The sequence below is a fragment of the Poecile atricapillus genome, chromosome Z (genome assembly GCF_030490865.1).
Source record: "Poecile atricapillus isolate bPoeAtr1 chromosome Z, bPoeAtr1.hap1, whole genome shotgun sequence".
NCBI classification, from domain to species: Eukaryota; Metazoa; Chordata; class Aves; order Passeriformes; family Paridae; genus Poecile; species Poecile atricapillus.
Genome location: NC_081289.1, coordinates 70638401 through 70662188, shown reverse-complemented (window position 1 = coordinate 70662188; position 23788 = coordinate 70638401). Strand labels below are relative to the sequence as shown.

The following is a 23788-nucleotide window of genomic DNA, read 5'->3' as shown; positions in this document are numbered from 1 at the left end:
CTGTTTTTCTCTCAGCTTTTTTTTTTCTAGTTCCCTGTAGCTACACAGCTATCATTGGTTCTTTGTCAGGCTCTTCCCTTGCCCCCTCACTACAGTGTTGGCTCCAAATGCAGCAGGTCAGCCCTGAACACAAGGCTCTGAAAAAAACTAAAGTGAGGAAGGTTGGAAAAAAAGCTGGGGAGAGGTCATTTCCAGAGGGCAAATGTAGAAAAAAACGTGAAGGAAAGGCATGTGGTGGCATCAGGATACGGGTGTTTTGTTCTGCTGGTGTGCACGTGTCTGATGACAAGGCCGGGGTAACACAAAGGCCTCCTGCAGCTCTGCTACAACACACTTATTTTTGGCAGTAAATGGGAGTGTCAGTTATGTAGAAGTTTGCATTTTGTGTGGTGGTGCTGGCCTTCCATCTCCCTGCCTGCAGCAGTTTTCACCCCACCTCCCTGAGCACCTTTTGCACCTGGAGTTTCTGGGTGCATTGAGAGCTACCAGGAGTAAATGCCCCTTTCCAAAGAGACTTGGAAGGGGCCCTGATATCTTTCTTGCCCTGCAGATTTCTTCTACTGGCAGAGTAAAAGAAGGAGGTAGAGTGCTTAAAACAGAAGCACTTTCTTTCCCACAGCAGAATCCCACTGGAAACAGAGCTTTTATGGTGGTAGCTCACTCTGCCCAAGCATCTGGGTGCTGTGCATTTGCACCAGTTGCTGAGTTCAAAAAACTATGCACAGCCTCAGCATTGGATGTCTTACTTTGTTTTGTCTCTCTTTTAACATTGCAATAAGCTATATCTTAGTTTTTCTCTTTTTTTTTTCCAGCAAAAGTCTAAGGACGTGCCCATGGTGTCTGATGCAGCTGCTGGAACAGGCCCAGCAGGTGCAAGTGTGGCTGCTGCTGCTGACAAATCAAGTACTGAGGTTAGTGAACATAGACCCAGACAAAGGCTTCCCTTGTAATAGTGTCTCAGAGAGCACTTCTTTCCCTGAAATATTTCAGGGAAAAAACTGAAAGGGTAACTGCAGAAGTACTGATACAGCCTCAATGTATGTATGATGGTGGAGGGCCATCTGAAGGAGGAGGTAAAAAGCAAGTCATTTGTGTTTTGTCAAATAGGACTTCTTTAGAAGCTAGTTCAAAATTTTACAGGCTTAAAATCAGTTACTCCCTATCTTTGGTTATATTTGAATATATTTGTGTATTTGCTGATACACAAATGCAAAATACCTTGTTAATGACACTGGAGACTTGAGTTTAGAACTATTCTCACTGATAAATTTGGCAAGTACATGTCCTGCTGAAAGCAAGCTTTTAGGTTGGTTTCTAGGGGTATTCTATAGATTCACCAGATGCTTCAGATGGTTTTTTTCCCCTGTGTACACCTTGGTAAATTCTATAATGGTTTGCTTATTTTTTTAGCCTGGTATGGATGAGTCAGCACTTGACAGCCTAATAGATACCCTTGGTGGACCTAAGGAAGATGTACCTACTACTCCTGTTTACACTGGCCCAGAAATTACGGTATTTTACACTTCACATTTTTACTTCTTAGAAGATTCATCCTTAAATTACATCTGTAGTTGCTCATTACTGAATAATCCAGGACTTATACCTGTGATGTGTGAAGAATTAAAACACAGTGTTCACAGTTACATTTTAATGTTGGTTTTGTTCATATAGAAATGACACAGTTTTGGAAATTTGTTGAAGAATGTATAATTTTCTCAGTCTGAATGGGAGAGTCATTTAAGAAGGATTAAATTACAAGCTTAGTGGCTCAGTAAAACATGACATAAATTTTGGAATTGATAAATATTTAAAAAGCAATCTAGGTTCAGCAATACATTCTGTGGTCTGAGACAGTGAAATGGCTTAAATTAGGAATCTGGGAATGTTCTGCTGGATGATAAGCACTGTTGAAGCAGGTGGGGAGGTATGTGCATGACAGTAGGTACTGAAAGACACAACTGAGTGTCCTAGTCAATATTTGCATTTTCTTTCTGGCAGTATCACTGTAGGTAGCTCTTATGAGAAATTTATTTCAGTAAAGAACAGTACACAAACATTAATGAGTGCATTATTTTCACAGGAAGATATATATGCAAGATACTTGGAAGAAATGGGTAAACGGGAAGGGAGTCTCCCTCCAGAGTATGTTAAATTGTTGAAGGTGAGTGAGTTAAGAAACATGTGTGTTTTCTGTAGTATTGAATATTTCTGCTTCCCATTTACTACAAAATTAATTCTCATTTTAGAGCAAAGGGTATGGCAAAGATGTGGTCCCACCGAAACCAAATGAGCAAGATGAAGTAAGACTCTTTTTTAATATACTGGAAGGTGAAAGTAACGTGGATGAAAATAACTCAGTTATCATTGGATTCCTAGGAAAACATAAATGTTGCCTGCCCTCCAAAAGTCACAGGCAATGGGAGGGGGATGTGGAGTGCCAAATAACCTAGCTACTGATAAAACTCAATAGAGTTTGGCACAGATGTTTTTAATAAAGGTGTAGGAATTGTCACGATGCTGAAGCCAAAACAAGTCAAATAAATACTTACAGAAATATTGGGCATACGAATAACAAAGGGGAGAAATACTGTGCAAGCAGGAGTCTGTGTAATGCCTTCAGCAAAGACTACCTGTATTTCTACACTTGACCAGAGATTTCTGCCAGCCAACATAATTTTGCCTGTTGGGAAGATTGACAAACTAAAAATAAAAGCTTATTTGAGACATGAACCAACCAGTGGGGGCAAGCACCTTTATTTTTTGTTGTGTCAGGAACTTGTGCCAGTGAGGTCACTGTGTGAGTAATCGTGGGACACACTCAGGCTGTAAACTGAGCTTGACCCATGATGATATTTGCACTTTCTCATGATCATAACTTGGTTTGCAATTCCTTGCTCAGAAGCCAATGACGGATGATGAGCTTGCAGAGGCCCTGTCATCTGACTTCACCTGCAGTGCTGCTTCTGCTGAGGAGAAGAAGACAGAGGTATTGACACTTTCCTTGCTGTTGCATGCATTTATTGTGAGGAAAAATTGACACTGTTATCATAATATTTCATTTTAAAGTAGATAAAATTTCCTGCTTCTTTTCTGTTTTTTAAAATTTGCCTGTAATTTCATCTCACTCATAGAAACCAAATAAAGAAGGAGAAATTGAGCAGGCACAAGCAGCAACTTCAGTTAAGACCTCAGCTCCTCCTAAGGAGAAGAAAACAAAAGAGGTACACATAATCTTTCTTTCACTGGTTACCTTATAATTAAAATTTAGAGGCCTATGCTGCTATTATGTGTTTTTTTCTCATAAAGATGCTCATCATTCTCATTTTCAATTGTAAGTCCTCGTTATTATAGAAAGTATAGGAATATAGGAAAATATAGGAATAATATATAATAATAACAAGAAATGCCATTGCCAAGATTCCATTCTGCCTTAAATATCTGACTTTAGTGTATCAGATTATTTTCATTCTGGATTCTGGAGAATAACTGTGGTTCTTCTCACTACAGGGAGTAGAGATATTAGTAGGAAAATGTTCTTAGCTCTGTGATCTGTGTTTAAAACTTGAATATGATGTAATTTTCTCATGTTTTATGAACCTTCTGTTTATTCCCTCTGATTAGAGCAAGCTTTTTCAGTTTGTAAGGATTTTTTTAGATAACATTGTGACACTGTGGGTTTTGGGGGGTTTTTACTTCCTTTTTCTTTCCTTCTCTCCTTAAGAAAAGCCCCATGTCTGACTAAAGCTGTGCTAATTCTATTATGTAAGTTGGTGAAAAGGAAACTGGGTAAAAAAGCCAAACCAAAATGACCAATCTGGTGCTGGCTGTTTTCTTGCATATGCAGTACACAAATACATAGAGTAAAAACCCGTGTCAGTTTAAAGAAATAACAAAATGGTTTGCACATTTTCTTAAAATACAGGAAATGAAAGATGATGCAATGGATGCTCTTCTTGATACTCTTGGAGGACCTGAACCTGAACCTGAACAAGATCCTAAGCCTTTCGTAGAGGTGTCAGAGGTAACACCTCACTCCTTTTTCAGCCTGGCATCCAGATTTTGGTTGTGGAATCCTGAGTTCTCTTTGTTTAGACAATGGACAAAATTGTATGTGTGAAATAACAGGAAAGTGACTTTGATATCAAAGGCCTAAGGAATGTGTGAGTCTTCAGTGATTAAGAAAATGAAAAGCCTTAAGAATCCCAAGTGGATACAGGTAGAGTAGAACATTACTAGTAAAGTGGTGTGGAAAATTATGAGCATGTTATTTGTTCACTTATACAAGCTAACATACATATATGCATGTATACTTACATACATGCATACATTCATGGATAGATACAGCTCTGTTTTGGGTTTTTGTCCCCCCAGCACTCTATACAATTTATAGCAAGCTTTCATTTTGCCCATATTTGCTGTTTGATTTTGGGCTTCCAGTGTGTGTGCTCCTTTTCCCATCAAACTCCATTATCTTCCTAATTTGAGTCTTGCCTTTCACTGTGTTTTGTGAGTTTTGTTTTTCCCCAGCAGGTAAACAGTTACCCTGTGTTTCCATGTTAAACTTTAACTTTTTGATTTAGTTTTGCAAACTCTGTCAGTAACCATAGTTTGAGCAGGCTTTTCCTGTCCTCACTTAAAGCTCAGAGCAAGCAAACTGCAGGGAAACAGTAAAAAAGTCTTCCGTTGCTGAGCTAAATTTTGACCAAAAAAAAAGAGCTCCTTGTATTGCAGAATTGTCAGTCTGGGCCTTCAGATAACTTAGTGGATGTATTTCTTCATGAAGGAGGCCCAGACAATTAAAAAATTTGTTGTGTTGCCAGTGATGGAAAAAGACACAGAATTATGGCTTGTGTAATCAGAGTGCTGAAATGCAAGAAAACCTGAGGATTTTGTACACACAGAAATTCTAAAAGTGCCAGCTACAAAGACAGAGCTCTGAATACTGTCTAGAGTTTTTTAGGATTTAAAATAATTTAGCCATATACACATATGGCGTTGAGTCTTAAATCTTTATGATTTTACCACAGGCATTTGACAGGAATAAATTGAGGGATTTTAGTATCTTGCTACATAGACTAATTTCATCTGATGCCAGTCCTTTTGTACATTGTAGGCAGAAGAATCCTGGTGAAGTGGTGCGCTTGGAGCTTTTATTTTCATTTCTTTAATTTTTTTTAATGTTGTTTCTTTTTAAGGCAAAAGCCAAAGAGAAAAAGGAACAAAAGGCTGGAGAATGTGATGATACAATACCTCCAGAGTACAGATTAACACCAGAATTGGTAAGTTTTTCATACCTCCATTGCTTTGTGGTCAGGGCACTGTGCCTGACCCTTTCTTTCATTACAGAGAGGGACAGAATATGCGGAAAACAAACTAAACTAATATTTAATCCATGGCTTTCTCCTTGGTGATTTCTATACCTCTTATTTCCTCCTCTTCTTTGGGGGCATCACTATTTTTTCCAGGTACTCTGGGCAAAGATCTCATCTCACCCATGAGATGGGTGAGTAATCCCAAATGGCAAAGTCACCCATTCCTTCTGCAAGAATGAAGTTTCTTGTTTCTTACATTAAATCTCAGCCTTGTAAAATCCATCCCTTTGCAGGAGTACTCTTTGGCATCACTTAATAATGTAACCTTGAAGCAGTGATGTAAAATGGTAGGAAGATTGAAAATTTTTTTTTTTTTTTTTCTTGGATTGTCACCCAAAATGATAGAGATGAATTCAAAGTTAAGCAAAACAATGGCAGAACACTTTTTGGTCTCTTGTAATGTGCTGACATCCCATTTGATTTTTTTATCTACTTACCTGATCATGTAAAAATGCCCCATTTAAGGGAATTCCTGTCAGTGATTAATTCTTGAGTATGTAGTTTACATGATTTTGCTGGTGAATACTGAGTATGGCACTTTACCAACAGAAAAATGTCAATAATACTTAATTTCCTTCTAGGATAAAGATGGAAAACCAATATTGCCGAAGCCTGAAGAAAAACCAAAGGTTAGAAAACTGACAATATTGTAGGAGTGTGGCTAGATATCCTGTTTTCTCCCTCTCTGTCATCACTTCTCTCTGTGCCACGATGTAAGTCTCATGGAGTGCTTGTGTGTTTTACTTCCTTGCACAAAACCTGCTGGTCAGAAGCATCAAGTGGAAGTTGGTTTTATTGAAATTCACTTGTCTGTGAATGAAGAGCTCATATAAGAAAAAGGTTTAGAGAGTTCAAGACAGGAGAGTTACAAAAATTATGGCTGACTCCAATAAAGGCTGTGTGGGGAGTTAGTATTCTGTAGAGGTCTGTTGGAGCTGTTAAGGATAGAGAGAGGGGGAGCAGGAAATTCTCTTGTTTTCTTGACAGTTTCTTCCTGCTAGTGATCAAATATAAAGGAATTTGACTGGAAAGAAGGAAAAAGAGCTGCTATGCACATTTTCCCAATCACAAAGAACAACCTAGACTTTGCAAAAATCATCCATCATGGCCCAGAAAGTGCAAGAGATGATTAAAATACTGAAAGAGACAGTGGCAAATACTAATTTTAAAGGGAGGAAAACAAAGGAACTGTGCACTGAAGAGACTGAGGGCTTCACTTGGGAAATACTGTGAGCTGAGGAGTGCTGCCAAAAATTGGAAAAGCACAGGAAATAAATCTCTGCCCTCCTGAAATGAGTGTGAAGCCACTTGCTGCTTCTTCCATGATTTCTGCTGAAGGCAGAGTCCTTCCTTCAGGATTTCAACTAGTGTTTGTGGGTTTTTTGGGCCTCCACTCTGCATAGCTTTAAGCACATGCTGTGGCATTACTCTTAGTGAATAAAATGCCTTTTCTTACTTAGTGTCTGAAGGAGGATTTCAGGCATTATGGAAACTGGGGCCTTGCATGTTGAGACGCTTTATAAGGAATTAGGGGAAGGGAATGAGGGAAGGATTTCTCTCTCAGAAATGTCATTTTATGCATTATGAGTCTGTCCCTAAGCTGTTAAGTTCCATGCAGCAGGTAAATGGCCATCACTTCTGGCAAAGATTTAAACATTTAGCTTTGAACAGTAATTTGGAGGATCCCAGGAGCTTCAGGTATATAGATAGAGGGAGACATGGATTGCAGAGGCCTAGTTCACATAGTGTTGGTAGTTTGTAGTGTATCACACACAGCAAGAAACTAAAATTGCATTTTTATTTGCCAAAACATGCACAGTGAAAACCACTGAATGTCAGCAGTGAGTGGACAGGCTAAGGGAACTTTCAGGGAGCTCTAGTTCTGCTAGTAAATATTATTAACATTTTCTTCCTAATTAAGAGGTTACACTTTCCTTTTCAATAGCACTGTCTTGAAAATTATGTATCTGGTTCCCTATATTATGTTTTATATTATATGTACAATTCTCTACATTATATTGACTTATAGTAACAAAGAAACTTATTCTGAAGTGTGTTTTTCCTAATTCTATGTATTGCAAAATTAATTCTGTACATAATTGTAAAGGTTATGTAGTGTAAGCTACAGATGTTTTCCTGCTTTCTGAGTAGCTGAAGTACAGATCTTGAAAAAGTAAATTAAAAAGAAGCAATGAGTCACCTGTGCCACATATGGGGGATTTTTTTGGTTTTTTTTCAGCCTTTGAGTGAAGCTGACCTTGTTGATGAATTTTCAAAGGACTTTGCCTGCCCTGCACAGCCTGCAGTACAACCTAAAGCACCAAAGCCCTGCAACACATCCAAAGTAGGTCTTTCTGGTTCACTGGAGAAGCTGATCCTGACAGTTTTGCTAAGACTGGGTAGTGCTACTGTTCTTTCAAAAAACCCATTTCTTCCTGTTTTACCCTTCCTGTTGCCTTTAGTGGAACATACAGTACTGGCACTCAGCTCTTCATTGAGCATCTTCTGTCTTTAAATTTAGACTTTTCTTTCTCATTTAGCACTGTGTTTAGAAAAAAAAAATAAAAAAGGACATTTAGTGGGCACATTTTGTGTTTTCTAAGCATATTCACTAAAATACAGCGTAAATTGTTCTGTTTCAGAAGCCATCGTGTTCTGTGTCTGCAAAAGCCACTGAGGATAAAGTGGTCCCTCGTGCCACAGCTTGCACTGTGCAGTCTGCAGCTCCCATGCCTTCAGTAAGTACTGGAGCCCCTTCAGCTGGAGCTGAAGCAAAACTCAGTGTTTCATTTGTAGGATGGTAGAGCGTGTTGTCAAGATGCTTATTTCAGTATTGCGTGTTCTTCCTTCATAGTGGTACCCCACAAGGGCTGAGTGGTTCACAAAAAAAAACAAAAAAACAACCCAACAAAAAATAAAAAAAAAACCCAAAAAACGCCAAGCCAAGCACAAACTGAATGGTCAGTGATCTTCCTCATAGACGATGCCAGACTGATAGTTCTTCTGGTGTCCTCCAGCTCTAAAGGGGATGCTGTTTGTAAATCTAATAGGGACTACAGGGAAGGTTTCTTCAAATTAAAAATTGTTTTTTCCTGTATCAACACCCATGCAGGTTGGTCCTGTGTCAGATGAAGCACTGGAAGCCTTGTCCAGTAGCCTAGGAAAGAGGGAGCCTGATCCAGATGAGAAAAAGCCTGCTGTGGACAAAGTTAAGGTAGAGAAAAAAATCAGACCTCCAAAAATGGACTGTTGATGTAATTACCTTCAGTGTTCCCCCATTTCCTCAGGTCACAAACAAAGCAGCCATTGTTTTCACTTTTTTACAGACAAAATGTATTGTTGAAACCAGTTCTGTTCTGCTTAGTAAGTTCTAGTAGGATTTCAATACAATGAATACACTTCCCTAATAATCCTGACTATTGCAGTGCAGTAGTTCCCTCGGTTTCTGAAAACTCCGTTTTATTGTGTCCTTCTGCTGAACTGAAGTAGAAGTAAGATGCACATCAAGGATAGCACACAGTATGGTCCTTTTTCTGAAGGAACCAAATTTATGAGGAGGAATTAAATTAGGGATTATGCACGCAAGTTTTGGGGTTTATATATTTAAATAGGGAGCCATAAGTAAGTCAGTGAAATCCTGTCCAAGGGAATGCTGTTCATAGGCACAATCTGAAGGCCCCCATGTGCTGCCCTAAACCAGATGGAATTGGCTGGAGTGAGAAACTAGAAGCTGGAGTCAGAAACCAGCCCCTCTAGTGGCTGGAATTCTGTCAGGCAGAAGTTCCCAAAATAGGCTTTAGTCCCTTTTCTTAGTTGGCATTTTCCCAGCATAACTTGTATGGGAATAATAATTTTTGAAGTGGGCCACTGATTTCTCTCTTCAGCCTTCCTTTGCATGCAGCCCAGACAGCTGTTGAGTGGATTTCCAAAAATGTCAAGAATTAAGACTCAGAGGTATTTTTGATTTTGGTCTACCCTTGTCTATTCACTTACCTCTCCTATCTTCACTGAAATAGATAGAGCCACTTCTGATACACAGAGGAAGAAACAGGCAGGGGAATGAAGGCTTTCTCAAGAAAAGATGCTTTCTTTTATCTTTCATGAGATTTGTATCTGGTGGTTGGATTGAATGTGAAAGACAAATTTGAATCAGAAGACTGAAGGCTGGAAGCTTGTTCATGTGCATTTCTGTGGGTAGTTGTTTTTCTTACTCTGATTCCTATTTTGCCTTCACAGGAGAAAACCAAAAAGAAACAACACAAAAAACTGGGTGAAGAAGAAGAAACGATTCCTCCGGAGTACAGATTAACAGAAGCCAAAGTAATTTATTTAATGTGCTTAATCTTACTTCCCTTTCATTCCTCAGAATGTGTGGGTGAAACTGAGACTCCCATTTAGTTTTGAAACACTGATGTTTTGGTTCAGCCATTTTTATAATATCTAGAAATTCTGGTTTGTAGTTCCCACAAATATGTGTCATCTATCTTTGGATGCCTGCATGGGCATAGAAGTACCTGCAAATTAATAATTCTGTATGAGATTAGTCACCCAGAGTCTTTCAGTAGCTTCTGGTATTTTAGAAATAAATAAATAGTGATTGGATAAAGCTGTTAAGAAAACCCCAAGGACCTGGATGTTTTAAGTGGCATCTTGAGTAGCAGCATTAGATGCTACAGAGGCTGCTGGTTAGGTGCCTGTCCTGTGTAACATTCTCTGTTACTGAGAGAATGCTCCCAGAGTGTTTGTATTGCATGTTTAAGGTGTAATGCAAGGGATTTTTTTCTTTATAGGATAAAGATGGAAAACCTCTTCTACCAAAGCCAGAAGAGAAGTCACAGGTAAAAAAAAAAGTGATGATTTCAAATAACTGTTTTGTTTATGACTTGTTTACAAATGTCAGCAGGGTTACCCAGTGTTTAGTTTAAAAATGGTCTATGTTACCTGCTTGCTTTTTAAGAGATGAAGATACTTAAAATCTTTTTTTTTCTTTTCAATGGCAGCCTATGAGTGAAAATGATCTTTTAGAGGGTTTGACAGAAGGGTTTTCCTGTTCTCCATCACCATCTGCACCATTACCTACATCAACTGTACTGAAGGTGAATATATTAGATTTCTGAAATCTGGTTTCATTTTCAAGTTGTTTGAATAATCATGACATTTTCTATGTTTCCTTTATATAAAGTTCCTTAAATGGAATCCTATAACTAAAACTTTAAAATACTTCTTGCTGTAAGTTAATGGAAGAGCAGGACTTTAAAAAACAAACAAAAAACTAGTTATGTGACCTTTCTTTTTATCAGTTGCTTGCATAAGTAGTGCTTTGCAGCTGAGACTTTTAAAAGTGTTTTTTGGGAATATTAGATGGCTTGGAGAAATATTAGTTCTTTTGGAGTCATGTTAAACCTGTTTAAACATCAGCTGTGACAAAATCTATAACCCATTGGTTGAGATGGAAGAACAAACTGAGATGAGGAACAGTTGCACAGTGTGTGTGTGGGATGTGTTTCAATCTGAAAATTGGCAAGGCTCCTCAGGAAAATTAAATCCTAGAAATCACCTGTGTGGGTGCTGTGTTTTGAATATGTTTTTGGGTCTGATGGGAGTTTTCCTCTGGGTTCCCTGTGTGTCTTGTTCTTCTAGAAAGCCAAGGATGGTGCCCAGCCTGCGAGTTCTTCGGATGTGATCTCTGCTGCTACAGTTTCCTCAGTGCACTCAGCACCTCCTGCACCTTCTACCGCAGTAAGAAACCTCTCCTCTAGGCCCTTACCCAAAACAAGGGGCTGAGTAGTGAGGAGAGGCAGCAGCATGATCTGGACAGTTTGACCAGTATGGATTGTTGCAGAATTTAATAATTTATTGCTAAAAATGGCTGTTGCAGAGAAGGAATGGCCATTTCTTCCCACTGGGGGGAAACGAAAAAAAAAGAAGAAAAAGAAAATGAGTGAACTCTCCATTTTCAACAGAGTTCCACTGGCAGCACCTTGACCACCTTTGAATACCAGGGGAACTTTCTTCCTGGGGTTTCTTGTCATGTTGCTCCACATTGTGATCCATGCAGAGGGATATTCCCCTGATGCTCCTAGCCTGGTTTGGAAGGGGAATATAAAGCTCCTCCTGCTGGTGTTGGCTTTAAGGACTTTTTTTATATCCAGGTTCTGTATAAAATTGCAAAATGAATGGTAATTACCAAACAATAACTGCTGAACAATTGCAAACCATTTCATAGATCTGTTCTCATTACAACAGCTAGGCTTATTTATAAAAAAAGAAAACCATTCAAGTAAATTCTATAAGCCCTTCTTGAAATTATGTTTTCTGCAAGTCAGAAGTATTCTGTATTTCTCCCCAGCTATTGTGCAAGTACAAAGGGAGTGCTCTTTGTTCACTCAGGTTCTGCAGTTCATTAGCCTGTACTCATAGTAGATTGATGAATAACATAATTTATGCAGCAGATGTGCTTTCACAAATGTGTTTCTGCTTTGTTAGGGAGGAAGAGAGATGGATGAAGCCTTGGATCTCCTATCTGACTCCCTGGGACAAAGGGAACCTGACCCTGATGAGAACAAACCAATTGTGGATAAAGTGAAGGTAACAAAAGACTTTCTGAAACTTGAGCAATTCTGGGAGAGGGAGGGGTGGGAGAGAATAAACCAAACCAACAAAAAAAAAAACCCAAAATCTACAATGGTTCTCATATGCTGAAAGGAGTATATGGCATTGGGATTTTAGATGTTGTAAGAGTAAGGTTATTGGAGCAAAAAAATCCATGCTCTTATGTATAGGTATATCAACCACTTTTCAGTCATCTGGATTACTTGTGTGTTCTGTGAAAAATGATGATTTGGTTAATCTACTTTAGCCACTTGAAGGCAAGTGTTGAAATGTTACAGGACATTTGAAATTATTTTAGTTCAGTGCCTTTCATTGCCATTATTCTCATAATTTTTCAGGTGTCTTCTTGGGCCTCAATTTCTAGAATTGATTTTCTGGCCCTCATTTTGTCAAGCTTTGACTTTTATAACCACAAGTATCAAGTTCACTTAATCAGGCATCCTTGTTTCTGCTGGTTTTGTCTTCATTTAGTCTTTCATAAAATCCTATAAAGGCACTTCTGCTAACAAGAAAATAAATTTCTGCTTAATAGTAATAATAAATTGTAATTTGAAATAGCTAAGGTAAAGTACATCACTGGGAAAAACAAAACCACCATATGTTGCCTATCAGTAAGTTTAGGCTGGAATCCTAGCTGGAGGAAAAAGAAAAAAGAGATCCCCAAAATGTCTGCATTAAGAGAAACAAAAGGGTTCTTCAGCAGTCTGCTTAAAAATGTCCTTGTGGTGTTCTGTGTGTCATTTTCCTGGTATGCTGCCAAAAATCAGAGCAGCATAAGTTGAAAAATAAATGTAGTTTTTAAAACTTTCAGGCGTGAAACACAATTCATAGTGAAATGAATATATGGGGGTTTTCTCAGTAGTTTTAAAATTTTCAAGTGAAAAAGGGTATCTCTCCTAAGTCTGATACGCCCTCTGACTTGTTCATTGCTAATATTTCTAACATGGATATCAAAGTTCTTAAGAAATTAAATACTTTCAGGAAAAGACTAAATCTGAACACAGAGATAAGCTTGGAGAGAGAGATGAAACAATCCCACCTGACTATCGAAAACTTCTGGAGTCAGGTGAGCAGGTAAGGAAAAGCTTCCTTAGTTTTTATTTGCAGCAGTGGAAATTTGAGGCTCTCTGAGTCTGTCCCCTTCAGAATTACAAGTTGAATCAGTGAGTGTCTGTATTGTGTTTATATATTGGGGTGTATATATATATATTTATTATGTTTATATATTAGGGTATATATACCCTATATATAGGGTGTATATATATTATTTATATATATATACCTGATATTTCAGGAATCTGACCTATCTATCTGAGGAAATACCCTTCAGTGGGAGTAGCTCTATCCTTGCATGCTTGTAAGTCAGAAAACAAAAGGGGAAAAAAAAGTTTTGTTCTCTGTTTTTTTTCCTTTTTCAACTGGGCAGTCTGAACAAATAAGTCATGTTGAACTAGTAAAGAAATCTATTCAGAATGGTGCAGGTTCATTGGCAATCTGTGAACACCCAGTAGTGCTGTATGTAAATACTTGTATTTTAAAACTAATCTGCCCAGTTCAAAATGAGGATCTGCTTTTTTTCTTCCCAAGAGTAAACCAGCAAAGCCAACAGCAAAGGATGAAAGGATGAAACACAAAGGAAAGAAGGTAACGTTTATGATGGGGTTTATTGAGGTTTTCTTTTTATATTAATGATATTTATTCTGCGGGTTTTTCTCATGCTGTGGGTTCTGATTTTGGTTCAAAGTTATGTCACTGTAGGCTTAAGGGGTGATTCATTGCAAAAACTCATAAATACAGGAGGTAATAGGAACAGTAGCGGACAGTAGAACTTCAGTGGGAAGTAACTCTTCACAATAAATGCAGTTGTTCTGTACAACTGCATTATGAATGTTCAGGAAATCATGCCTCTTGAGAACCTCAAATAGATGTCTCTAACAGTGGAGTTCAGGTGTGTTTTTCTTTGAGAAAAGGGATCAATAATTAAAGCAGGCATAAATTCCTGAACTACTAATTTGACTGTGGGAAACTGGGTTGCACATTTTGTCACTTCCAAATTAAAATTTTTGCAGAAACCAATGGATGACAGTGCAGCTATTGATGCCTTATCAGGTGACTTTGATACTTGTGCAAAGGCTCCTGCTACACCCCAGCACTCAAAGGTAGGACATTTTCTGCTAGTAACTTGCCAAGTAAGCAGTTTTTCACTCCCCACTTTTCTTTGCAGTAGCTCAATTTAGGTTTACAGGAAGCCTGTCCAGATGCAGGGATTGTCTCACTTCTGCAGTGGAAGTTGGATGTATTTTGCTGTGTGCTAAATATTTGGAGGAAGGAAGGTTTGTGTTAATTAGAGCCTTTCAGACGGGCTTGGAGAAGCAAGTTGAGCAAAGAAATGTAGTAACAGATTTTAAGAGCGTTCAAAAACTGCAGACAGGCAGAGAAACCTTTTCTCAATGATAGGAGGTACTGTGTTGCAATGGTTGTTGGGTGGAACTGAGACACAGGTCAAGAGGATTTTGTAGAGAGAAAAGCAGGGAGCAGCAAAGACTTTTAGATGTGTTAGGGAAAACAGTGGAGTTGACAAGAAGAAAGCAGAAGGAATGGGCTGGAGAGGTCCTGCAGTTGAGAAAAGGAGCAGCAGCTTTGAAACTGATGGTCAAATCAGCTGTATTCCTGGGAGGAAAGAGCTGCTTCCAAACAGCTCTTCTTAACACTGCAGTGCTTCCCCAGGGGCTTTCCTCAGCACAGAACCCTCAGGCAGCTGAAGACAGGACCACTGGTGTTTCAAGTGCTGCTTCATCTGCTCATGAAATCCAGGGTTAAAAATGCTGCTGCAGCATTTTTGCCTAGTACTAAACGCAAAACCTGCCCATCTCTACCAAGTTTTTCTGATGCAGTCTCCTGTCAGCACAGCTTGTGTTGCTGCCAGCCCTATTCAGAAGATTCTGTTTTGGCAGATGTCAAAGCAGGAGCCACTCTATTCTCCTTGTAACTGTAATTATTTTTTTTCTTTGGAGTGTAGGACAAAAGTGGAAAGGAAGCTACGACCACTAAACCAAGCTCAAAGGATAAAGGAAAGCCCAGAGACCCTAAAACGGTACAAACGTGTTTATTATAGTATGGACAGTCATACAAGAGGGGTAGCTGCATTTTGGATTTATATTACAGGGTAATTATTTAGGGGGGAGTTTTACATCAGTAGGTTGAACTTGATCCATTTTTGTAAATATGCACATAGGAGAAAGGCCCCTCTCTATGTCAAGGGAAACTGGCAATAAACGGGGGCAAAATAATACTTATCTTTCAGAGAGAGTATGATCTTCTGAGGGGTACTCAGTGCATGCTCCCCAGGCTTCTCCTTCCCAGATTGGTTGATCTAAGAGTCTCACTTTGCATGCCTATAGCTGCCTCAGGCAGGATCCATCACCAATATTTCTTGATAGTTTTGAGTAACAGCATCCCAAAAGTGACTAAAAAGTACTCCTGCAACCACAGCCAGATTCCCAAGTTATTATCATAAGTTGTTTTTTAAAATGAATTAAGACCTACATACTTTCATATTAACAAACATGGTGGGGAAAGGCAGGCAGCTATTTCTACATTCAAAGAAAGGGAAATAAAAGGGGGGAGAAGGGGAACATAAAAGGGTTGCATGGCTTTTTTATCCAGAAGTATAGAAAATTGATTCAGGTTAGGTTGAAGCTTGTTCTATCATGTGGTTCTCACAGAAGGTATGTGCAGTAGATGCCTGAATCAGATGATTATATCTGCTCTCGAAATTTTACATTTCACATATCAGTGATGGGACTTGTGGTTGTTGTTATTATTAAATCACCACAGGTGCCTTTTTTGTGACCACAGAACTGTCCTGCAGTTCTCAGTGTAAAACTGAGGGGTGTCCTTATCTCCTGTTCTGGAGGATGTTCTGAGCTGTCGCCTGATCACTAGGGTGGGTAAAAGGGTGTTTTAGGAGTGGGGAATGACGAGGTCAGGCACAGCCCACTCTCTGAAAGAAAACAATTGATGGTAAAAATGTGAAAATATTTGTACACAGCAGGAGGCACAAATACTTTTGCTAAACAATCTGTATTTCAGGTGCAGATTGTATTTACGTCTGAACTGTGATTCTGATGAGTGTCTTGTCACTGTCTGATTTCAGGTTTAACTTGGTTCAGTTTCTCATTGTCTCATCCTCTCTTTAGGCAAAGGGACAGTCCTCCAGCAGCAAATCTGAGAAGCAGAAAGCAAGCTAAACGTTAACCTTACCAGGTGAGATTTCTCCTTCCCTGTTTGCTGGGCTACCACAAAGACAATTTCATGCTTCTGAATTAAAGCTGAGTTTTGCTAGCAGTCCTAGATTCAAACCAAGACATGGTTAAAACTACTGCAAAATCAAAATGCTTGGTATGACTTTGCACTTCAGGGTTCCCAGGCATAAAAGTTTTTTCACACCCTTTATCCATTCAGTTTGTACAGAACTATTTCATGTAACTAAACCCCTTAGTCTGATAGAATTCCAAGCGTTAGAAGGTGTGAAGCGCAGCTTCCTCAAGACATTTTCACAGAGTAATTAGGACCAAGCACATCTCAGCTGGGGATTTTGATCTTTAGGTTATTGACCTTGTGTCATTTTCTCTGCTCTGGACCTATCTGGAGACTTAGTTCCTGTAATTCTTCCCAGACTTATGTAGTGAGTTTTATTTCCAATTAATAGAAGATGAGCACTCTGACTTAATTTTTTTGTTTTGTTTTCTACCCCCAGGATCCTGCTGCATCGTGTGAAATGTCTTCTTTCTGTGGGTGGATGAATATTATTGAAGAACAAAAGCTGATGCTAAAAGCACATAGTTATTCTGGGTGGTTTTTGTACAGTGCTACTTGCTGGACTTCTTCTCATCTTTTCTTTTTCTCAGTAGTAGACTCAGGTGGTTAGTTTCTTTCCTCCAGCAATTCACTTTATTGAGACTGCTATGGTCTGATATTTTTGTAATTTCCTTCAGCATTCAGGGGGAAAGAATGCTTTCTATTTGCAGGAAATATATTGCATCAATGAAGAGCTATGCCAAAAAAGAGAAAAGAAAAAAAAAATCTGCAGACTTTTGCACATAATCTCCACATAGTGCCTGTAAATTTCTGAAGAGTTTATATGTGCTAGCATTTTTTAACGTTGCAGTGAATGCATTAAGTATTTTGGAATATAGTGAGCTTTAGTTACCCTCAGCTGGGCTGTGCAGCCTTCTGCTCAGGCCAGTTCCTGGTGGGAAGCTGCAGGCCAGCTGTGGGGTGGCTAAGAGTGAGAAACTGGGGATGAACCGCTTTTTCCAGCATGTCTGGACATCAAGCAGGTATTTGGGATGCTGCCTTTAGCCGTAGTTAAAACACACTAGGGCAGGACTTTTTTTTTTATTATTACCATTATTTCCAATTGTATCTGTACTGTTATCTCATAATTTCAGGAGTCTCCTGGACTGGACAAATAACAAATGTAACAGCTACCAACACATGAGGGTGGGGAAGGAAAGGAGGGGCACGAGCCTCAGCAGCAATCAAAGCTCAGGTCCAGGACTGGGCTGCTTTTTATCTTATTTTGCACTGTTTCTAGTCCTTCTGTTCCTGGCACTCCAGCAGGGAACACAGGGATGGGGCTGAAGGTGATGCTGCAGAGAGCAAAGCCCCATTTCTCCTGTTCCCTGCAAGGACAGGCACAGCCAGGCGCCTCTCACGGGTCAGCTGCCACCGCCTCTGTGGGTTTTCCTCTGCCTCCCTGCCCTGCAGAATGTCCTTTTGCCCATCCTGCCACTGGCAGCAGAGCCCGGGGTCTGCAGGCAGGGATGGTGCAGGGGCTGAAGTTGGGGATATTTAGACTCATGACTGTACTTGCAGTCTGCACCGTGCCACTCCAATAAAGTTTTTAAGGATGCACTCTGCCCTTCCTGGCTTTTTATTTATCAGTGCTGCTGTCAGGCAGAAGAAAACCTAAAAGTAAAAAAAAAAAAAGCCACAAATGTTGGCATATTAAAATTGAGTCTTAACATTTCAAAAAACCCTGGAAAATACAGAGTTGCAAAATCAACTAGGCTGGGAAAGACCTTTGAAATCAACAGGTCCAAGCTATGATCGAACACCACCTTGTAAACCAGACCACGGCACTTGGTGCCACATCCAGCCTTTTCTTAAACACTTCCTGCAACAGTGACTCCAACACCTCCCTGGGCAGCCCCTTCCAGTGCCCAGTGCCTCTTTCTTTACTTGTTAATGATACTCCACAAAGGCCTAAACAAGCTCATTGAGACCCTGCTACAGTTTTTTTGCCCCTTTTCCTTTGGATTTCAAAGCTCTGTCATAGCTGACCAAGACCAGATCTAGCTTGTGGACTGATGCTGTGCTGGGAGGCAGCTGAAAGAGCAAGATGTAAGTCTCTGAAATTTATTGTGCCCTGAGAAAGGCACAGTAAACTCACAGGTCCTGAAATACCTGTGTGTGAGGTCACATCTCTGTAGGAGGGGTAGTGCATCTGGGAGAACAGTAGTGCATTAGGCAAATCCTAAATTAAAGGGTGGGGAGGGAGTAATAATGAAGCTCAGCGGTACCAGGAAGTGGGGGTACCACGTAATTTTCCCTCAGAGGTGAGCACTTAAAAGCAGAAAGCAGAAATGCCATTTACTACTCACAAAAGAAATGACTGCACAAAAAGGGACAAAAACAGACCTTAATCTGAAATCGCCTGTAATTAGAGTTTTTGTCAATTTCCCCTTTTTGGCCCTTAAAATGTTTTAAAAGCAACAGCCAGCGGTGCTTGAATAGCATAAGATGTCACTAACATGACGCACAGATTTCTCAGAATTCCTGTATTATATATAAATATATGTATATATATAAAAAACACATGGAATTTGCAGTGAGCAGGAGGAAGTGGTGCTTTCTGCAGGATTGTGTCAGAGCTCTTGGCTCTCAACAGTGGAACGGGGGGTGCCTTCCTAACACCCATGAATTGGGTTTGGACTCCTTGGGCAGGTTTGACCTCCAGGTGGGAGAAAAGGGAAGCATAGTCAAACACTTTGGATGAGTTCTAGGTGATGACTTTTTTTCCCTCTTTCAGTCTTTATCTCTGTTAAAATTCCAACTGTTTCGGCACACCCATGAGGAAACTGAGGAAGGCTGGAACCACAGAGGTAATAAACACCAGGGACTCAATGTAAAGGGTGCAAAGAAATCAAGTGTCCATAAGCACAAGTGGCAATTAACAGATTTTGGTTAAGTTTAAGACAGAAATAAGAGTTTTCAGCTGGTAAACAGAGCAGGCCGTTCACAAGTGCCCTTAAAGAAAAGAAACTCGACCAAGATTTCAACCTTAGTTTCTTGTGACTGGATGTGGCTCTCGGCGCCATGGCCTGGTTGTCAGGGTGGTGTTAGAGCATAAGTTTACTGCCCTGCAGGTGACACAGGAGGGCCATCAGGGGTCACCGAGTGTCCCCTCTGATCACAGCCCCCCTGGGGACAACGCTGACCATGCCCCCTTTCCCTTGACTCGCCCCATGTGACTCTGCCCCTTTCTGCAATGTAACCGCCCCCTCGGCTTCGGCTCCGCCCCCAAGTGCCCCACGCATCTCTCATTGGCCGGCAGTGTCCCCTAGCGCCCACTGCAACCTCTCATTGGCCAGCGGCTAGTGATGGATGGTGTTTATGCAGAGAGTTAGCCATCCACTGCACTTTATGAGGAGCTGAGCCATGCAGAGGAAAATTTAATGTTTTGTCGTTTCTTAGCTTAGCCACTTTTAATTAGGACGCTACAGCATAGCAAGCTTCATTAATGTTTAGCTAAGGGTAGAGTATTGTTGTCGTAGGGAAGTTCAGAAGTAGCCTTTTAGGAGAAAAGAGAGAATTGTCATAGTAAGAATGAAGCTATCAAAGCAAAAGCTGGGACTCAGTAGAACCGGAGCATGCACGTGCTATGAGGTGTCAGCCTGAACAGGCCACCCAGAGGAGAGAATGATGAAGGTGAAGATGATGAAGTAGCCAGAAGAGGCTCTGTTTCAGCCCTGGGTTTCAGCAAGACTGGCAATAAAAACCCAAAAGCCTCCAGAGCCCTGCCAGGTTCCTTTCCTTGCCACGCTGCGCCTAAGGCGGACGGTGCCTTCGGAGCTGTGCGGTCTGGCCGGGCTGTGGCCTTCGTGGCTTTGCACTGCTTGCCAGCGGCCCACGGCTCTCCCCCTCACCTTGGGGCCCCAGCCCAGCCCAGCCCACCTGCCTTGTAGAGGTGGTGTCCCCCGTGCCCTGGCATCCCCCAGGGCCAGCTGCAGCTGACAGCGGGACAGGAGGAGGGAGCAGGCCCTGCTTGTCCCCCGCTCCAGGCCATCACTTGGCATGGGAGAGGAAAGGAGGGCTGAAATGGCACATCTTCCTAAGGCTTCCCTCCTGTAAACCTCTGGGGCACCAAAGCGCTCTACTCAAGGGGGTCTGGGGCCCTGCACGTGCCTCTGTATGCTGAGGTGTCCTTCTTCCTTCCCTGAGCCCTACAGCCCTACAGCTGCTTGATGTGATTTGTTTTCCCTGGCTATGGGAAAACAAATGGGCGACGCAACAGGAGAGCACACTTGAGCTTCTGTTCTGGCCTTGCAGAACAGAACAGTACAGCCCATGTGTCGTGGTTTTAACTAAAAAATTACTTATTTTTTGCTGTGAGGTATGGATTAGAATAAGAGCAAAACAGGCTTAAAACTTAAAAGGAATAAAGACAGTCTATTAATAAACTACAAGAATGAGAACACTAGAATAAACTTTCAGAAAACCCTTTTATCATTCACTACTTGATCATGCTTTTGTACACATGATAACATAGAGACAAAAACTTTAGAACCTTGGTGGTCAAAAACAGTCTCAATTTTTGCTAGAGTCTTTTCATCAGTCTTTGTAGAGAAACAGAAATATCATTTTGCTAATCTATGGAGTTTTTTGAGTTCACTACTCCCATTTCACATTACTCCGAAGTGTGCATGGGTCAATGAGTTTAGGGATGCTATTTTAAGGATGAGTTATTCAAAGGCAGAAGTCTTCTTCATCTGTTTCTGTGAGCCTTCCTGGAAAACAGCTTTTCCCTTGCCCTCCCAAGGCTTAAAAATCTTCACTTTACTCATTTCCAGCAACTCACAGTATCCCAACCACTCTCTCTTTTCTCTAAAGTCCACACTTTGGATACTCTATTCCTCCCACACTCTAGTCATGAATTAAAGGAGTCTGTTAAATTACTATTGTCCATCTCCATAGCTGTAACAAAAAGATATTTCAGCGGCAAGCATCTTCTTATTCTCTCTTTCTTATTTAAACTTAACTCTTTCTCTCTCACTGTTTTTGGTGGTTCTATGATGTTTTTCACATGTTGATTGTCTCTCTCGTTCTCTGTCTTTTTTGAGAAAAAGGCATAATCTGTTCATTTATCCAAGTAGTAAAAGAATTAAAAGCTTTAGGAAAGCTGCAAGAGCCTATGGTTTCAGTCCAGCAGCAGAAACCGAAAACTAAGCTCGGCTAACCAGCTCTGCTTCTCTTCCCCCACCTCCCTGCGGCCTTGTCGGCCTGGGAGAGAGGGCGGGGGGGGGAAGGCCAAGACAGAGCCTGTTACCTTGTCAAAAGCTGGAAATCAAAGACGGCCAGAGAGCTCTGACTGCACTCTTTAAGGAGGTGTTTACAAGTTGAATTCACTTTTTAATGGTCAGAACTGCTGTCAGTTCTTGGAAATGACTGATAATGGGTCAGGAGGAAAAACTCCCATCAGCCACCAGCAGCTTCAACTTCCCTCTTTCCAAGTCGTCTTAAAGATAAAGCTACCCCATGACACCATGGCACAGGCGACCGTGGATGGGAAGGGAAGAGCTTATATAGACAGTGGATAAAAAGCAAGTTCTCTCTGACCCTAGCAGCTTTTGAACTGGGATTGCTTGGAGGAGAAAGCTGAATTAAAACATCCTGAGAGATCAGCTATGAAGCTCTGTCTCTTTTCTTCTCTATTTGCTTTAAGAGCTTTTTTCACTCCACCAGCTCTTTTGAGGGCTAAAGAACTGAAAGCCCAGAAGCAGCTGCTGAGGTGCCCAAGCCCTGAAGTTCTCACCACCCCACCATCACACACAGCTGACTTCACCTTCCCATTTCTCTCCTTTCCTTACTCACATTTCTCACACTTGTGACCTCCCATTTTCTGCCTTTTTCCTCGCACATTTCTTCACCCACTTCTTCCTGTCAGTGACTCTTTCTCTTCAGTAGTTGATGGGTTTCTCTTGTTTTTTCCTGCAATCCCCTACTCAAAATATCGGGTGCTAGAGCAGCAGCCCAAGAAGCCTCTGCCTGTGCATCTGCTGAACACAAAATCTCTGCTCAACTTAAAGAATCTCATGAAGAAGAACCTAAGCCACAATGGATTTCCTGCTGCAGTTTGATGGATTATTTTCATTCCTACATAGTCTTCATAGTGTCGTAAATAAATAGGTACCCTAAGGGATAGATATCACAGGTGAGCACCCACTGCACAGTCTGCTTTCAATTAAATCCCATCTCCATCACCACACAGTCACTATGAGTCCTGCATGGAAGAACCAGGCTGTGATGCTTCTTTCTGCTTCTGGTACTTTCTTTTGCAAAATGAAATATTCTGTTTTAAAACACTCAAACCGTGGAGTTTCTTTCTATTTTCACCTCAGACTACTGCCAGCCGAGGTTACAAACTGGCTGGTATGTGTTTGTGTGCACAGACCACAGGTGCCACCCTGTGTCCATGGCCCGGGTGTCTATCAGTGTCCATTGAAACAGACGGCTGGAAGGGGCGCTCTGACTGCCCTGTGCTGTTCTGGGGCTGGGCTGGGCTGGTAGAGGCTGCAGAGCACTCTGAGAGGCACAGCCTCAGCTCTGGCCATCATCTTGTGCATGGCACAGCCTCAGCTCTGGCCGCCATCTCGTGTGTGGCACAGCCTCAGCTCTGGCCACCATCTTGTGCATTGTGGCAGCTCTGAGGGCTGTGCGAGGGATGCTCTTCCCCAGCGCTGTTTCGTGTCCTTTCCTTTCCCAGGATGGCATTTGGAAATTATGCTTCTCTCCTGGGTTACCCTGTTTCAGCCTTGTCAATACATGACTCGCTCTCTTACTCTTATTATGATTAGAAGATCCTAAGAAGAAAATGAAAATCATACCAGGATTATGGTGCACATAAAGTAGTCAAGGAAGCAGTACTCCATAGTGCAGAGCCTTTAGAACAGGGATTTGTTTATTCAACACCACAAGTGAGGGGAATAGCTCCACCACTTGTCCATTCTTTGCACAGTACAAGCTTTTCAACTTTTTTAACTTAATGGGCACATTCTACTTTCCTGACCTTCATATTTTTTAATTCCATGATTATGGAAGCCCTTGTAGCAGGGCTCTGCATGAGGTGGTCGTCAGCCTCCTGGTGGTCGTTGCGAATGAAGGCTCAGAAGTGTTCCTGTGGCTTGAACTTTTTTATCTCTGTTTCTGCACATGCTCTGTAAGATTGTCTGCTCAAATAGCCAGTGGTTAGCTTTTTGCAGTTGCCTTGTTGTGCTAAAGTTGCTGATTTCTGAGAAGTGCTTGAGTCCCACACCCGGTTACAAAGTAACTACTTTCCTCAGAGCTACAGCTTTTTTCCCTAGCTCAAACATTATCTCCTTGCTTCAGTATCCAAAAGAGGAAAGGGAGGAGGGGGAAAAGTGGGCAGGGTGATAGGGCAACATTATCTTGTTGCCCAGGGATCAATTCCTAGATCAACTAAGCGATATTCTCATCCATCTAGTAAGTGTGGGGGTACC

At 41.0% G+C, this 23788-nt stretch overlaps 1 protein-coding gene across 5 annotated transcripts in view; it reads left to right on the top strand.

Annotated features, from left to right (window-relative positions):
- CAST (calpastatin) overlaps nt 1-19175 on the top strand; it is a 52658-nt gene extending 33483 nt beyond the window's left edge. For 3 of the 5 annotated variants that reach the window (XM_058826753.1, XM_058826752.1, XM_058826755.1), the window contains exons 8-30: nt 813-911; nt 1411-1512; nt 2081-2161; nt 2247-2300; nt 2900-2986; nt 3132-3221; nt 3923-4021; nt 5196-5279; nt 5954-6001; nt 7612-7716; nt 8015-8110; nt 8485-8586; nt 9609-9692; nt 10163-10210; nt 10373-10468; nt 11013-11111; nt 11859-11960; nt 12966-13058; nt 13572-13628; nt 14054-14143; nt 14999-15078; nt 16184-16250; nt 16744-19175. In XM_058826753.1, the coding sequence (XP_058682736.1) occupies nt 813-911; nt 1411-1512; nt 2081-2161; nt 2247-2300; nt 2900-2986; nt 3132-3221; nt 3923-4021; nt 5196-5279; nt 5954-6001; nt 7612-7716; nt 8015-8110; nt 8485-8586; nt 9609-9692; nt 10163-10210; nt 10373-10468; nt 11013-11111; nt 11859-11960; nt 12966-13058; nt 13572-13628; nt 14054-14143; nt 14999-15078; nt 16184-16241 (1854 nt within the window). In that variant the 3' untranslated portion in view covers nt 16242-16250; nt 16744-19175. The remainder of the gene's footprint in view (nt 1-812; nt 912-1410; nt 1513-2080; nt 2162-2246; nt 2301-2899; nt 2987-3131; nt 3222-3922; nt 4022-5195; nt 5280-5953; nt 6002-7611; nt 7717-8014; nt 8111-8484; nt 8587-9608; nt 9693-10162; nt 10211-10372; nt 10469-11012; nt 11112-11858; nt 11961-12965; nt 13059-13571; nt 13629-14053; nt 14144-14998; nt 15079-16183; nt 16251-16743) is intronic. The other 2 variants (XM_058826754.1, XM_058826756.1) reach the window with 2 other exon arrangements.
- Nucleotides 19176-23788: the final 4613 nt, after the last annotated feature.